The sequence below is a fragment of the Hippichthys cyanospilos genome, chromosome 7 (assembly GCF_059441005.1).
Source record: "Hippichthys cyanospilos isolate Australia breed blue-spotted pipefish chromosome 7, RoL_Hcya_1.0, whole genome shotgun sequence".
NCBI lineage: Eukaryota > Metazoa > Chordata > Actinopteri > Syngnathiformes > Syngnathidae > Hippichthys > Hippichthys cyanospilos.
This window is the reverse complement of record NC_142375.1, coordinates 2,672,501-2,685,882: the sequence shown is the minus strand read 5'-3', so window position 1 is coordinate 2,685,882 and position 13,382 is coordinate 2,672,501. Positions and strand designations below refer to the sequence as shown.

At 38.8% G+C, this 13,382-nt stretch overlaps 1 protein-coding gene across 2 annotated transcripts in view; it reads right to left on the bottom strand.

The window, feature by feature from the left end:
- Nucleotides 1-275: 275 nt before the first annotated feature.
- Nucleotides 276-13,382, bottom strand: part of npepps (aminopeptidase puromycin sensitive) — a 32,897-nt gene continuing 19,790 nt past the window's right edge. For both annotated transcript variants that reach the window (XM_088419547.1, XM_088419548.1), the window contains 7 exons: nucleotides 11,902-12,121; nucleotides 11,084-11,226; nucleotides 5,674-5,730; nucleotides 5,495-5,602; nucleotides 3,917-4,072; nucleotides 2,546-2,593; nucleotides 276-2,479 (listed from right to left, as the gene is read on the bottom strand). In XM_088419547.1, the coding sequence (XP_088275673.1) occupies nucleotides 2,333-2,479; nucleotides 2,546-2,593; nucleotides 3,917-4,072; nucleotides 5,495-5,602; nucleotides 5,674-5,730; nucleotides 11,084-11,226; nucleotides 11,902-12,121 (879 nt within the window). In that variant the 3' untranslated portion in view covers nucleotides 276-2,332. The remainder of the gene's footprint in view (nucleotides 2,480-2,545; nucleotides 2,594-3,916; nucleotides 4,073-5,494; nucleotides 5,603-5,673; nucleotides 5,731-11,083; nucleotides 11,227-11,901; nucleotides 12,122-13,382) is intronic.

Below are 13,382 nucleotides of genomic sequence, written 5' to 3'. Positions count from 1 at the left end.
GGATGCTTTACTATTTTTTTTTACAGTTTTTAAAGTGTTTGGCTAGACAGTAGACACCCTAAAATGGCTGGTATTATATGAATTACGTACAAAAGTAATTCACTAAGTCCTAAAATAATCAAATACTTTACACACTAGTAGTAAGGTCCTCTTATAGTAAATAATTCCTTTACTATGTCAAACTTTAGAGGACGCAGTTTTAATTCCTGTGCTTGAATTAGAAAAATCTTATTTGCAACCCTAGTAGATATTTATCAAAAGTTCACAAAGCCACGTTGAATAATTCCTTTCACTTTAATCAACACCGAGCATACTCCAAACAAAATTGAAAGAAACAAAATAAATATTCCTGGCTGTGGACGATTCAAGTGGATATTCCTCAACTTTTACAACAGGTCAGAATCATGCCATTTCCTTTCCCTTCTGCTTACTGCAAAGCAGTCTATCAACTTAAGGCAAAAAAAAAAAAAAAATCACTTCTCACTGCAATCATCATCAGATGGACTTCTGCAAAAGCAGGACCCCATGGGCGCATCCCATGTCCATTAGTTGATGCCCCATTTGGGCAAATTACAGTGCTCAAAAAAAAAAAAAAAAAAAAAAAAAATATATATATATATATATATATATATATATATATATATATATATATATAAACATAAACTTCAGTCCCCCAGAATCAGAAAAACTAACAAATCCAACATCAAGGTTTTGACACAAGATGGGTTTACTGTATTAATTTACATCATTCGTAGAACAGAAAAAGTATTCCGTTTTAGCAGTTTAATATAATTCTGAATTTTCATCAAATTTTTGTCACATATTTTCTCCTAATAGTTTATTTTTTGTCCATGCATTTTCCTCAAATGTTTGACTGTCATTGTTTTTGTCTCTTTTTGGTGAGAGATTTGTTGTTAGAATATATAGCGATTTCAGCACCATCTCTGCAGTTTTTCATATATTTGAGTTTTATTTCTCAAAATTTGGCTTTTTCTTTTTACAATTTTTCTCTAATAAACCCCAAATTGAGAATGTGACTGGATTATGAATTCATATTCCTAACATTATTGGTTAACCACACTTGTGTGATGTAAAAACCTCAGTGTGTGTGTGTGTGTGTGTTTTTGTTGCATTTCCACCTGTTCGTATAGCTTGTTGCATATTTTGTACTGTGATATTTTTAATGCACTTGGCTCAAATGTATCGTGTGAGATTTGTGTCTGTGTGTTGAGTATTTGGTACTTTCCAAGGTGTTACTATTTTTGTGTGCTGGGAAATTAACTCATTTACTGTCAATGATGCCCATAGATGTCAAGGATCTATTTTGACTCATTCAATGCAAAGGACACATATTTCACATTTTGTTAAGAGTCTAGACATTCAATCCCAGATAATTAAGTATCAATTTAATACTTAAGTATCTGGAAATTAATGTCCTTAACTCAGTCGACGCCAGGGATGTATTTTGCCATTTTATTTTTAAGAGTCCAGACATTAAATATCAGATACTTAAGTATTAAATCGATACTTTGTACATTAAGAACCTTGGCTTCCCGAATCTTAATTATTAAATCAAGACGTAAGTATCTGGGATTGAATGTCTGGTCTCTTAAAAAACGTGAAAATACATCCCTGGCATTAAATGAGTTCATGTACTTATTCATGTCCCTAATGTACTTAAGTATCAATATTTAAGTATCTGGAAATTAAGTAATTATTTAACACTTAGGTATCTGGAAATTAATGTCCTTAATGTACTTAAGTATCAATTTAATACTTAAGTATTTGGAATTTAATGTCCAGTCTTTTTAAAGAACGTGAAAACACGTCCGGGCATGCAATGAGCGAACGGAACATCTGTACAAGTCAAAAATCTGTCTAAACTGGAATTGACAGTGAATGAGCTAATTAAAAAAAAAAAAAAAATTCTAGTCAACGCCAATCAAAATCCTCAGACATGATTGGTTAGCTTTGAAGTCCTGTTCTTATTGGTCCGTTGACGTCAAAAGATGCAGTCTTATCAGACACACTTGGCTGTTAACGCTGAGCGAGTCATGCACGACGGAATGGGCGGACGAGGGTGTCGACGACAAGTCTTGGCGGCGTTGGTAGGGGCGGGGACGGGAGATCGGGCGGGTTAAAAGACGGGTCTAAAAACGAACGTCCCTGTCATTCCGAGTGCTAAAGACGTCTCGGTCCGCGTAGTCTGCAAGATTCTTGGCTTGGTGTCCGGAGAGAAAACTCCGCTTTGCCTTTTCTAGCGCCTGAGGATGGAGCGGGCGGGGCTGGGCCTGGAAGAAAGGAGCGGGGCAACAGAGGTGGCCGAGGCCGCTCAAACGGGGGGTGCCTTGCGCCGCATCAGATATTGGCGGATGTCGTCGGCGTCGCGCTTGAGCCAGGCGGCGTTGAGCAGGATGTTCTCGCAGCACTGCAGTACCGTGCGCTCTGCCGCCGGCGTTGGGTGGCTCTCAAAGAAACTCTGGGGGGCGCAAAGAGCGACACGTTAGCGTGGTGCCACCCGAGAGGAGAAACGCAGGGATCCCACCTTGACTTCGGTGGCCATTTTGTCAATGGCGAAACCATCCACGGTCAGCTGCGAGGGCCACAGGGAAAACAAGGTCAACCACAAACCATTGAAAACCATCTCGCGGGCCGGATCAAAGCCAATCGTGGGCCATATTAAAGCCAATCACGGGCCAGAACCAGCCTACAGGCTGAAGGTTTGACACCCCTGCTCTAGTTCCTATGCACTAACATGCTATAAAAAATAGCGCCACAATAGCGGTTTTGTCGACAAAAACTCTAAATCAGGGGTGTCGTTCCACTTGGAGGAATATCTATTTCAAAGTGGGCTGGACCAATAAATCATGGTATAAGAATAAATCAGGAGGGGAAAGGATCTGTAACTGGACTGGAAGGAGATCTAAGAAGGTCAGGTTCCTGTCTGCTCTCCTCAGCTCTCCTTTTGATAAAAAACCTAGTTGTCATCCTTCCTGTTTGTTTAATAAGTGTTCTAGGTTGCCTGAACCTATCATATATTTAAATAACTTTAAAACAACAACTAGGAATGTATTATTCATTTTAATCCTGTGAAAAATAAAACAAAAATATCACAATTAACCACAAAATTTTAACATTACTATTGAGGTCTTATATTTACGTCTTATATTTGGGGACTTACACTCATCTTCCTAAACTCTTCATATTTTCTTGCATTCATATCCGTAAGTTATATATTTGTTGCGCGTTAGGTCAGTTTGGGATTTCTCACATTGTGAGTGGTCAGTGATCGCAGCTCCACTGTAATGGTGAAAACGTTTAAAGCTGTTGTTTCTCCTTTTCATTTTTGAGTTAATTTTGCCATAAATACCCGAAGTTGCGCACTGTGTTCAAAGCAAATATAGTAATATTCCTAAATGTGTTAACAAAGATGGACTCAGACGTTGGTTGAGTCTGCTCACTTCTTTCATCAAAAATGATGCCGTAACAAGCTCAGACTACACGCTGTTATAGTAATTGTTAAAAGTAAGAATACGGCTGGTATAAAAGTGCACATATGTGGGTCAAAACTCGCCTTATGTAGCTGTGTCGAAAATATTAGGGGAATTACAGTATTTTTTTGGATCGTGGCTGACAAGCGGTCCTGCTTGCTGCCTTTCAGTTTGCATTTGCACTGTTTGTCTTCCTCAGAACTATGTCAAATAGATTTTAGGAGCTTCACTTGGACAAAAGGGGTGATTAGCAAAAGTCTTGTGGCCTCTATGGGCATATTCAAAGCGTTTTGGTGTGTTGAATTGTGGATTTTCACAATTGGCTGCAAGTTTTAAGATATGGACATTTTTTTTTTTATTGTCTTCCAAATTTCCTTTGAGGAATACGGCGGCACTACAGCTTAACGCACTGTGGCAATAATGACCTTAATGAGGCGCGACAACAGGAAGCCTCCCTGGTAGTGGTTGTGAAGCTCCTCCCAGTTGTCCTTCACAAACTTCCAGGCGGCCTTGCGGCCATGTTTGCTGCTGCCCGCCACGCCCCCAATCACTGACACAGTGTCCTGAGGACGCACCTCTTCCTGAATAATACACACACACACACACACACACACACACACACCCACACCCACACACACACACACACACACACACACAGGAAAAATAAATAAGCACATAGGACATACTTCAGCATGCAAGTCTGGGGGGGGGACTCACAAAACCACTTTCAAAATGCACAAACAAACAAAAAACAAAAGCAAACACAAACCTTAGAAAACACATGCACACTAACAAACATTTGAAAACAACCAAAAACAAAAAATTAAACACAAACATAAAAAAATTACAAATACACACTAAAAACTCAAAGGCCAAAAGTGCAGATTTACAGCTAATAAAATACTTGAAAAACTGACAAAACATGCACACAAAAAGCACACACAAAAATAAAACACAAATGCATGTACAAACGACAAACACAAACTGCAAAAAGATGCACACTAACACATACTAGAAACACGTAAATCACAAAAATGAACACAAACAAAAAAAAACAAAAAACTCTACAAAAACAATATTTACACAACCAAAACCCCCCCAAATATCTACAAACACAAAACACAAAAAGATGCACACTAACACACATTCTAAAACAACCCAACCCAAAAATTAACAGAAAAAAGAAAAACAAAATATCTACAAACACAAAAACACAAAGGCTTGAAGCACACATTTAGAGAAAATAAAACATGTGAAAAACTAACTAAACATGCACAAAAAATTACCAAAAATAAAACATAAAAGCATACAAACTACTGACACAAACCACAAAAACGAAAATCACTAGCATATGTTCTAAAACAACTCAAACATGAACACAAAAACAAAAAAAATCAAAACAAAACATTTACAAACACAAAAACCAAGACTAAAAGCGCAAATTTACAGATAATAAAGCATGTAGAAACACTAAAACAAAACAAAACACAAATACAAAACAAAAAAAACATAAGGTCAAACAAAAAACAAAATATGGTCAGCAAAAACAGGCAAAAGAACAAAACAACACTCACACAAAAACAGGGGAAAAACACCACCAAATCACAAACCACAAAAACAGATTCACATTAACACCACACATTCTAAAACAGGGATGTCCAAACTCGGTCCTCAAGGGCCGCTGTCCTGCATGTTTTCCAGGTTTCTTCTCCTGACACACCTGATTCAAATGATCAGGATTATCATCAGGCTTCTGCTGAGCTTGCTGATGACCTGATCACTTGAATCAGGTGTGTTGAGGGAGGAAACTTGCAGGTTGCCAGCCCTGGAGGATCAGATTTGGGCACCCCTGTTCTTAAACAATCCAAAACCACCTACATTAAGACAAACTAAAAACAAAAATCTAAAAGCACAAAATTAACACAAACAAATCTACAGATAAACACAAAGACAAAAAGCAGAAATTTACAAATAATAAACTGTGAAAAACAAACCATACATACCGAGAGGGCGAAGGCGAGTACTCTCTGAATGAGGTCCGGCGACGAGATGGCGCCTAGTACCCGCTCGATGCGGTTCTTCTCCTCCTGCATGTCGGCTTGCTTGTGAAGCTGCGGCGGAAAGTCTGGACAAAGTCAAACTCGGGCCACAAGAGGCAAATTGAGGTCGGGGCGGGACTTACCCTCAGCATAGTGTCTAATGTGTTGCTGTCGCCATGCTTCAGCACCGTTAGATAAACCTGAAAACACACCCCAAAACAACCCACTTCACATCGCTGGACCCAAATTTGAAGTTGTCTTTCAATTAGGGCTGCACGATTTTGGCCAAAATAATAATCACGATTATTTTCGTCAATATTGCGATCACGATTGTTAATCACAATTATTCATCATGTTTAGTCAAACCTATTTATTTGTTGCATTATTTAAAACAAGCAGTATAAATTGACATAGCTTAAAGATTTGATCATGAAAAATAATAAGGATAAACTAAAATAAATAAAGTAAATAATTATGGCAAAGACTTTGCACACAGGGCAACACAGCTAACTTACTTGCTGAGTGCAAACCAATGTAAAATATGAAGCCTACTTAGAACCAAGCACATACGTACATAGAACCTACCAACCTGTAACAACACCTACAACAGCCTTAAAGTTTTTTTTTTTTTTATGCAAGAAAAAAAAAAACAGTACAAAAGTACGAGAATCACTTGAAGTGAGTATTGACTTAGCTGTCAAAATGTCATTTTTGGTCATCTAAAACCCAATTCCAATTTTTGCCAATACATTCTCACACTGGTGCTGATGAGATGCTGCTAAAAGTACCAGAATCACTCAAAGTGAGTATGGAGAGATCGGCTTTTTCAAAATGGGTTTCAATTGACAGCTAGTACGGTATATTAGGGTCTGAGAAAACAGAGGATTTTAGCATGCAAACATGTGGGAAACATTGTCATACAAAGGCTCTTAAGGTGGGATTGAAACCTGTTATCTCCATAGCATGCCAGCAAAAAACAAATTCAGCGTGGGCCATTGCGTCCAACTCTACGTGAAAGAAGATGCGTAGAATCTCGCGGCACACGTTTTGGGCACTTGTTACGTGCGGCTTTCCTCGCAGTCAGACAATATTCTCCCATACAGGTAAATGGACTCTATAAGCATACAATCGACACTAGCAGATTCAAAAGATCGAAATTCCTCCAACCCCCCCTCAGTTTCACCCATCACACTCATGCGGACAAGTCATTTTTCGTTCACGATAAGTCTTCAAAGTTTTTGTTTTTTTTGTTTTGTTTTTTTAAGTTTTCCCTCCAGAATAATAACCATTTAAAAATCCAATCAACATTTATAGTTACTAATGTCATATTTTATATGAGCCCTGCACTTGTTGATGATTATTACTTGTTCATTTCTGTTATTGTGTTTACAATTTTTATAAATATTTAACTGCCATGGTGAGATATTTTTTTTATGTTTCAAATGTGATTTGCACCCAAGAGTACAATTACTTCTGTTCAACTGTTACAAAAAAGTTAGTGTTAAAAAAAGTGAAGTTAAGTGAATATTCAATTTCAATATTTAATGTCAATTCAGATTTGATATGCACGTTTCAAATGAACCAAAACACATGCTGAAGATAGCTGAAATAAAAATAAAAAAGCACATGTTAAACACAGAACGGCTCGCTGACATGTATTTAAATTACCGTAAATTCCGGACTATAAGCCGCTACTTTTTCCCCAAACTTTCAACCCTGCGGCTTATTCAGTGATGCGGCCAATTTATGTAATTTTTTTAATGGCCGCTAGGGGGCGCTCGAGCAGAAAAGGTAAGATTAAGACCGGTGGAATATATGCGTCGAGGAAGACTGCAACTTCCTGTCTTGTGCATAAATTAAATTAGCGTGAACATACCCTCATCATGGAAAATGCAAAAAGAAAGGCATATGACGCAGGACAAACTCCATTCCAGCTGTGATTCCTGGGGGCACAACTAAGTATTTGCAGCCGCTTGACATTAGTGTGAATCGTGCATTTAAAGTGGCGCTCCGTGTTGAATGGGAGAATTGGATGACTAGCGGCGAGAAATCTTTCACTAAAACTGGCCGCATGCAAAAGGCAACTTTTTCACGAGTCTGCCAGTGGATCCTGACAGCGTGGGGAAGCGTCAAAAAAAATCATCATCACCAACGGGTTCTGAAAAGCCGGTCTGCTGCGTGACGGAGGGCACAGTGACAGCGAGAGAGAGGCTGAGGGAGTGTGTGACGACGTCTATATGACATTGTTTCATTCCGACACTGAGGAAGATGACTTCGATGGCTTCAGTTCAAAGGAGGAAGATGAAGACGGCGTACCGTGATTTTTACCAGTATGTTCTTTTACCAGACCTATTATACTGTGTTGCTAGCGTGTTGCTACCATGTTGCTAGCGTGTTGCTACCATGTTGCTACCGTTTTACTGCCCTGTCACAGGTACCGTTTGGGAAGAAAGTTATATTATTATTGTTAAGTTATATTATTAAAACTTTGAAAACTCTCTGTGTACCGTCTTTCTTTGTAAATATGTTTACATGTTTTAATGTGGGCACATGTGGCTTGTATGCAGGTGCGGCTTGTGTATGTACAAAATCGGTTTTCCTCTAAAATGTAGTGGGTTGCGGCTTCTAATCAGGTGCGCTCTATAGTCCGGAAATTACGGTAATTGCTGTTATATGTCAAGAATGCCAGCCAAGGTTGGCTCCCCCCTACATTTTTAATACATCAAATCTGGCCCCCTTTGCAAAAAGTTTGGACACCCCTGGTTTAAGGTATTCACCGGAGAACTCCTTAATGAAGTCCTTTGTGTTTGCCCCCTGGTGGTAGGTTGACTGAAAGTGCTTAATTTGACATACTGTATACCATACAGTACTACGTAGCCGGCTTTTTAAAAATGTTTATATCGCTGATTATCATCTTAAATAATCATTGCAGCCAATATCGTGATCACGATTAAAATTCAATTAATCGTGCAGTCCTACCTTCAATGTAGTACCACTTTGTGCCACAACGTATCAGGCAGCTCCTACAGTATTTCAGCCTGGGTAAAAAGTTGACTCAGTTGGGTAAGTCAACTTTGAAAATAAATGTATCCGCTTTGGAGGTCAGCCGGAAGAGGCATATCACGCACATTACCTGGGGAGGGAAAGACCATCTCGACATAGGGCTCCATTATTTTCCTTGGTGCACCACCTAGTGGGCAAATGGCTTATAAACACTGACTGATTTAGTAGTTAGCAGGCATTCGTTAGCAGGCTACTTTTTTCCTCATGCCTCACACAACCCAGTGTGACTTAACTGCAGTTATTTTTCTTACTAGCCACCAGGGGGAAATCTCTTAGTAGAATGAAGAGAGACAGAAAAAGACGCTATAGAAGTACAGTTGACCCCCATGTTACAAAGTCCCTGATTTATGTTATTTTCATGTTGCGACCTGGAATACTGAGTTTTTTTCCTCCCCTTTATGACATTTTCCTGGATTTGCGAGAAAAGCAACTGTCCCCACCCTAGAGGGTTGGCTGTACAGTGGGCCCCCGGTTTACGAACTCCCTCTTATACGAACATTTCATCTTACGAACGTGAACCGCGGCGTTTTTTGTCCCTCCCTTACGCACAAACCTTTTGTCTTACGAAGAATCCAACATGTCGCAACATGCCGGTCAATGTGTCCGTGCTATTTGTTTCCGCTTTGCTGCGTCAATAAAATCAATAGTTCCCGCATGTCATTGTAACGCTGATGTGCTATTGCTCTTACAATGTCACAGTCCCGGTCTCAGTCACAGAGATGCGGATATGCTATTGGCCGGCGTCACGTCAATCACAGAAAAGCCGATATGCTATTGGCCGAACGCCTTCATCTAGCTTGATGGCACAGCTGGTCGGGATGGAAGGAAGGAGAGAAAAGGAGTGAAAAACAGAAGGAAGGAATGTTGTGAAGGCTTTGCAAACTATCTGTTAGGCATGGCTTCTAAAATTGCTAGTGGCGGTAAAGGAAGAAGTAAGAGGATGATGACAATAGAAACCAAGCAGGAAATAAAAAAATACGAAGGAGGCGCACGCATAGTTAACCTTGCTCGTGAGTATGGCCGTAACCGCTCGGCAATCTTCTAAGGGCAAGACTTTCCTTGCCAGGGGACGGACCTCGGTCGACAATAAAATGGAGAGGCTTCTTCTATTATGGATTAAAGGGAAGTAAATCGCCAGTGATATGTTCTAGTTTGAGAAAAGTTCTTGTTTAAGAAAATAAATAAATTCTGCGGGTTGGTCTCTGCTCCCCTCCGCCTCCACCCAGCTCAAGTCACGTCGCCCCAGGTTTGGATAGGTTTGGATTGCCCGTCATACGAGCAATTCGAGTTACGAGTGTAGCCGTTGAATGGATTAAGTTCGTAACACGGGGGCCCACTGTGTTGTTTTGCCTCCATCTGCTGACGTTTTTAGGTGATTGCACTTATTTACTATTTCCATCTAACTGCTTCCATGCAACGCGTGACTACAATGATGGTCTGCTATTGGTTGGCGTCTCCTCATGGAGATGGTGGTCTGCTATTGGTCGGCCTCACTTGTTTCAAAATGGCGGAATGGTAAAGCTTTGTTCGATTGCAAGTGATTACAAAACTGTATTTATAGTGCATTTTACTGCTTAATTCAAAGTTGAAAGGGTTAGCCATGGGTCCCAAGATTGCTAGTGATGTTAAAGAGAGAAGTAAGAAGATGATTTATATGAAAACGATGCTGGAGATAACCCTTATTAGGAAATATAGGCATAACAAGCGGCACTCAAAGTTAAATAAATCCTTTGCATATTTTTTAATTTATGATGTTTTCTGATTGTATACAAGTATATTATAGTATAGCACTTACTATTTTGGTACCAATTTTTAATATGTACAATTTTGATGTTTTTACTTGGGGTTCTAAATGCATTACCTATTTAACATAGGTTTGGATTGCCCATCATACAGTGAATTCGCCTTACGAGCCCAACCGCGGAACGGATTAATGTTTTAACACAGGGGCCCACTGTATTAGTTTTGAGTTTGAACTGCTATTTTACATGCCACCAAGGGGCACGCTCCACTGGTTAATGCAACAGGCGTGTTATTGTTGTGTTGGTTCAGTTGTTCAGTTTGTGCTGAAGGCATGTTGGGGATAGGGGGAAAAAAAAAAAAATCTTCCACGTACCATCTTTCTGCATAAATATCAGATGTTACAACCGATGGCTTATTGTTCTATGTGGCCTATACAAAACAAAAATGTATTTCTGGTAATTTTTTGTTGGTGCGGTTCATATTTAAATGAATATGGCCTAAATATTGTAAAATTACACGGCATATTAAATGTGGTACATCTGCCCAGCCCCCTGATTTTGGGGGGAGCCAATATATAATACTGTGGGACAATTTTGGATAATTTAATCATTTTGACATTATTTTACGATATATGGTCTCTCAGTTTTTCCTATATATGCCAATTAATGTATCCCCCCACAAGAAGCAACACTTTGAAGGATATGAATATCAAATGGCAGGTAACTCTGCGAGAGTGCGGAGGTGTACCGGGCTCCTGAGGTCGGCAGGCAGAATGTGTTTGCCGTCCACGTGGTCCTTGAATCTCCGTTGGGCCTCCTCCAGTGTGGGCTTGTGTCCCGCCTTGCCCAACTTGCCAAGAACCAGACCTCGGAGCAGGGCGTCCAGATGTCCTGCAGGAAGGGAAAACAAAACATGCTTGCTTTTCACAATAACAAGATAGCAGTCCAAAATGTTTGAGGAACTAAACTGTCATTGAATTTTATATGAAAAAAAAATGCTGCTGAAAAAAGTAGCAAAGGAGGGAAGGGGAAAAGGGAACCCATATTTCTTTTTCGATAAATTGCTCAGCTCAATATTTGAAGTACAGTGTTCCCTCGTTTATTACTGGGGTTACGCTCCAAAAACTACCCGCTGTAACTAAAATCTGTAAAGTTTAGACTGAACTTTTGTTTATTTTTTTCTTCAGTTTCTTTTGCTGAAGACATTAATATGGTAATTCCCCAAATATATGACACACATTTTTTTCCCCAAAGAGAGATAACCTTTACTAGGGAATATGGGCATAACGAGCGCCACTCAAAGGTGGCTCAAAGGCATTCAAAATCCTCTCTATATTTTTTATTTATGTTTTCTGATTGTATACATGTACACTGTATATAAGTAGGTTTTACTAAACAATTTAGGTACCAAATTTTAATGTGTTTGTACAATTTTGATGTTTTTACCTGGTGTTCTAAATGCATTAGCTATTAAACATAGGTTTGAATTGCCTGTATTTGATCTATACAGGATATCTAATTTAGGAACAAAGTGGGGGTTGGGATTGGGGTTGGGGGTGGTCCCACCTTCTCCCGGTTTGCTGTCCCAACCCAGGCGAAGTCCGACAGGCGCAAAAAGGTCCCGGATGAACTCCTGGATGTCCTCGTGGAAGTCGGTGTGGGACAGCAGTGAGGACAGGACACCAAGGTTGCAGCTGAGGTCGCTCCACACAGTGTAATTGGGCTCGTTGACGAAGGCCTCCATCAGACGCAGAACCTCCACCGTGCTGATCATGCCTGCGCGGGACTTCAACACAACACGCTTGGTTACGTGTGGCACCAAAGGCAAAAGGGAAAAATGCTAAAAGCCCACACTATGATTTGCATTTGCGCAACAGGTAGATGTAGTACCATAGCAGGCCAAAATGTGCCAGGCAGAACTGAGCACTACTGAACAACAGAGCACTGGGCTGGGCGGCACGGCAAAAAAAAAAAAAAAACCCTCAACTTTCAAGTCATTATAGATATTAAGTTCAGGTTAACCTAGATCATTTAATAAACAACAAACTAGGTTCTTTTTCTCGTGAGGTATGTGGACAGGAACCTAGTTGTCTTCCTTCCTGTTTGTTGTTTATTAAATGTTCTAGGTTGCCTGAACTTAGCTATAGACGACTATCATTTTAATCAATTTTAAACCCAACAAGCATTTATTTGAACGTTAAAAATAAATCCTAAGTAAAATGATCAGACAATAATGCATGCTGATTTTAAATCAGTTTTAACGTCATCTTTACTTGAGCTGCAACAATCAATAAATTGACAGCTATGTGATTTTCAAATTAATCTATTGCCATTTTTAATCATTGATTAATCATTTTGATGCTTACTTTTTTTCCAGCCTCTGACCAGTAAATGCTAGTGATGGATAAATGCAGCTTCGTGAAGCACTTGTATTTTTTTTAACTTCACTCTTGATTTAAAATGCAGTGGAAATGAGTATATTTCCACTGCCCTGGCATTTGTCTGTAAAACAAGAGCACATTCCAGTGGAGTAAAAAAATGTCACAAATGTGTCATTTTTTTTCATGTCTAGTAAATACTCATTCTCCTAATTTTGTTGCTTTATTACGATTGACATAGGAAAAAAATATATGTATGCCTATACATTTTATACTTATATTTTATATAATTATATAATGTTGTATATACATTTTCATCATTTATAAATTATATATACAACATAGCATATCATATCTATATTAACATCTGAGAGATAATATGCCAGTGAGTATTGCAAAAATATGTATGCATATTTTAAATACTTATTTATTTTATATAAGTTGTATATACATTTATTTGAAATATTTTTAAATTATATATACAATTCATCATATTTATATTAATATCGAAGAAATTATGCCTGTGAGTAAATATAAAAATGGGTATGCATGTATTTTAAATAAGTATGATTCAAGTTTTTAATGTAATTATATATTAAATAATTATAAGTATTTGTTTTAATTTATAAATTCTTAATACAATATAGCATGATATCTATATTATTATCT